General features: G+C 61.9%; 1 protein-coding gene across 1 annotated transcript in view; it reads right to left on the reverse strand.

The window, feature by feature from the left end:
• The window catches only part of LOC112967327 (cholesterol side-chain cleavage enzyme, mitochondrial), a 13243-nt gene extending 11543 nt beyond the window's left edge, over nucleotides 1-1700 (reverse strand). The window contains exons 1-2 of the mRNA XM_026068399.1: nucleotides 1686-1700; nucleotides 116-200 (exon numbers count right to left, since the gene is read on the reverse strand). Of these exons, the coding sequence (XP_025924184.1) occupies nucleotides 116-157 (42 nt within the window). The 5' untranslated portion in view covers nucleotides 158-200; nucleotides 1686-1700. The remainder of the gene's footprint in view (nucleotides 1-115; nucleotides 201-1685) is intronic.
• Nucleotides 1701-3261: the final 1561 nt, after the last annotated feature.

Here is a 3261-nt window from a genome sequence, read left to right on the forward strand (position 1 = left end):
GGCTCGCAAACACGCAGCGTTGCTTTGGGCAAAAGTGCCACGCTGTGGTTAATTTGGGGAATAAACGAGGTTTAGGAAGGGGCAGAGGGAGTTTCTAAGTAAAACCGCTTATTACCGGAATGCAATTAAAGTCCAGAAAGCGGCTGACGTTCCTCATAGCTGGAGGAGAAACGCGACACAGCGGTCGACTCGCTAAGGAACTGAAATAAAAACTGCCGGTTTGTGACCTGGGAAACGATTTTAACGTAAAGCCTTTCTTACCGGCGACCTTTGCGCGATGCAGCCTTTAAGTTCAGCAAACCCCTCTGTCGCCGCTGCCGAACAGCAGCAAATTGGCAGGGGCTTCTTTTTATTATTATTATCATTATTATTATTATCATTATTATTATCGTTATTATTACTGTTATTACTATTATTCTGGCATTAACGCCCCGCTGCGCGCGCGGGAAGGGCCCGGCGGCCGCCTGGTGGCGCCCCTGCCCCAGCAGCAGCGGCCCGGCGCCGGGGCACGCTGTCGCTGTCGCCGCCGTGCACGTGGCCCTGTCCCTTCCTGGGGCATCGGCTCGGCCCCTCCTGGCCCGGCCACCCCCGGCTTGTGCCACCGCTTGCGTCGAGACACCCGGCCTGGGTGGGCAGCTCCGCAGCAGGGCAGCGCGCGCGCTGGAGCGGCTCCAGGACGTGTTGTCCCAACCCCCCCCACCCACCGCTGCTGAGCGTGTCCTACCCTTTCCCCTTCCCCTCCTCAACCCCTGTGCGTTGTCACTGCCCTGGGCACCTTCTTTTGCCTTGGCTCTTGAGAGCGGTGGAAATAGGGACCGCTTTGGAACAGCCTTGGCCACGGTAGCGCTGGTGAATAACACGGACCTCGACCCAAGGGCCGCAGCAGGGCTCACAGCTGCGCTTCCCTCTCCCACGGCACCGGGCACCTTGTCCAGCCTGTCCCTGGGTGGGACTGCTGGCCTGAGCTGTGCCCAAACCATGCCCAGGCCTTACCCCGGAGGTTGTCCCAGGTCAACACCATGCACGCTGGCAGTGGCACAGCAAGGGTGACCATGGCACGACGCTCCAGTCCACGCCTGGGCAGCTTTTGGCTGCTCCTTGGGGAGCTCCAGACCCCTCAAGGACGGCGGCAAAGAGGGCATCTTGGTGAGCTTTAAAGGCTGAGTCCCTTCTGCACCCATCTCTCTCCAGCCCATGGGCTCCATGTCTGTAACCTGATGGGTTTTCTCCTACCGCCTCACATTTCAAAACGTTCCTGTGCCACATCCTCTGCACAGGTCCTACCCTCCTACCCCCATGCCCCCAAGGGGTCTCTAATTTTAGGGGCACCTTCCTCCAGGTTTCAGCCAATCTTGCAAGATCAAAGCGAAAAGGAAATGCGGAGGCTCAGCCCCCCTAAGAGAGCCCCTGAACACGCTGCTTGGAAAGGAAACTGGTGGTTACCACTTGCAAGCTGCAAGCCTGTGAGCAGGAGCTCGGGGTCTCTGAGACAAGACGGGGCAGGAAATGGGTTAGGGAGGCGCGTAGAAGCCCAGGGGTGTCTCTCCTCCCCCAACCGTCGTACCAACGCCACTTGTTCCATTGCGCTACCCCCCAACACAACAGCAGTCGCAGCACAGAGCTGGCTCCGACCACTTCCCATCGTGGGATCACCCGTGATGGGAGAAGCTGAGCAAGTAACTCACGCAGTGGGATCCCCTCCACATGTCCTCCTCCGGCCAGGCCTGCACCCTAGACGCTTCCACCTGCAAGGTGGCGTCAGGGAGGCAGCAGGAGGCCATAGCACTGTGCTGTTATGGTGTGGTGGATGCTGTGTGGTGGCTCCAGGCTCACCACCCCGAGGCTGACACACTGCTGAGGTTGGCAGAAGTGCCTGGCGAGGCCAGCAGCGTCACGGTCTCACATCCTCAGGCAAAGCTGATTGATAGCAGCGGCTGCGCTCGGCTCCTGCTGGAGACGACGGAGCGGGAATGAGAGAAGAAAGCTGATGAACATGCACGATGAGGGTGAATCATTCACCCAAGGATATGGTTGTGACTGCCCATGCACATGGCTCCCGGTCCCAGCTGGACTCCTGCAGCTGTGCCGGCTGGGATAGGGGACTTTATCGAACACCGACGGATGGCAATGCGCACTGCCTGCCGGGCAAACCACGGGCTGGCTATCTGCTGAGCCACCTCAGGTGGCCGCGAAGGTCACAGCAGGGGTGGAAAAGCAGCAGGGACTGACGGAGGCATTTCAAACCTCCTCTGCCAGCAGCAGTTCGTCGCCCCCTTGGCCTCTGCGCGAGTCAGAGCCGCTGTCGTTTTCAGATGAGCTGAGCCGAAAGCCTCTCCCCTTCCTGCTCCCCTTGTCCCCGTCCCGCGGGCTGCTCGCGTGGAGGAGGGTCCCGCCGGCGTGGTTTCCTCATACGTAACGAGGGCGCTGGCGTTTCCTGGGCTGTTTTTAGCCCCTCGGCGTGGGTGTCGCACTCTCACTTTCCACCCCCGGCGCGGCGCGGGGCTTTCCTCTCGCACGCCGCCTCCCCGGCGAGCGGCGTGACTAGCCGCCCACCCCTTCGCACCTTCCCCGCTGCGTCTCCCGGGACCCGCAGCTCCGAGACCTGCGCCTCCGAGACCACACGGCCGCCCCCCGCGTGCGGAAACCCCGCAGCTTTCCAGGCAGCGGCGGAGACGCAGCGCCGAGGGTGGCCCAGGGAGGGGAAACCGGCACCCGGCCGGAGGGACCGCGGCCAGATGAGGCCGGTGGCATGGCACGGCACGGCACGGCACGGCACGGCACGGCACGGCACGGCACGGCTGCAACGAGGCAGCAGCGCACCAGCCCCCACGTCCCGAGCGGGAGCCACGGCGCAGGGCAGCGGCAGCCAGGGGGTTCCCGCGTGGGCGCCCGCCGCCTCGTCTCCCAAGGTCGCAGCAGGCCACCGCACTCATCCCCCTCGGTCCCAAGCAGGAGGGAGGGTTTCCGCATGGGTGTTCATTGAAAACACCCTCAATGCTGGAGAAATCCCAAGCGCCCTGGAAAATCCCCACCTTTATTCATATCTCTTGGGTGCCTGCGGCTGGGAATCGTTGAGGAACGCAGTGATTTATACGAGCTTTTTGGCAGGCCAGCTCCCTTCCCAGCCAAAGTCCGCTCGTCCGTCACACCCCGGCGCTTTGCAGCCCCGCGCACACTTCTTGCTCCCAGAACAGAAGGAAACAGGTCCCAAAGGCACCAACTTCAGCCACTTGTCTCGTTGTTCCTGGAAGCTGAGCTGTT

Source organism: Apteryx rowi, unplaced genomic scaffold, assembly GCF_003343035.1.
Source record: "Apteryx rowi isolate R43461 unplaced genomic scaffold, aptRow1 scaffold_27, whole genome shotgun sequence".
Lineage (NCBI taxonomy): Eukaryota > Metazoa > Chordata > Aves > Apterygiformes > Apterygidae > Apteryx > Apteryx rowi.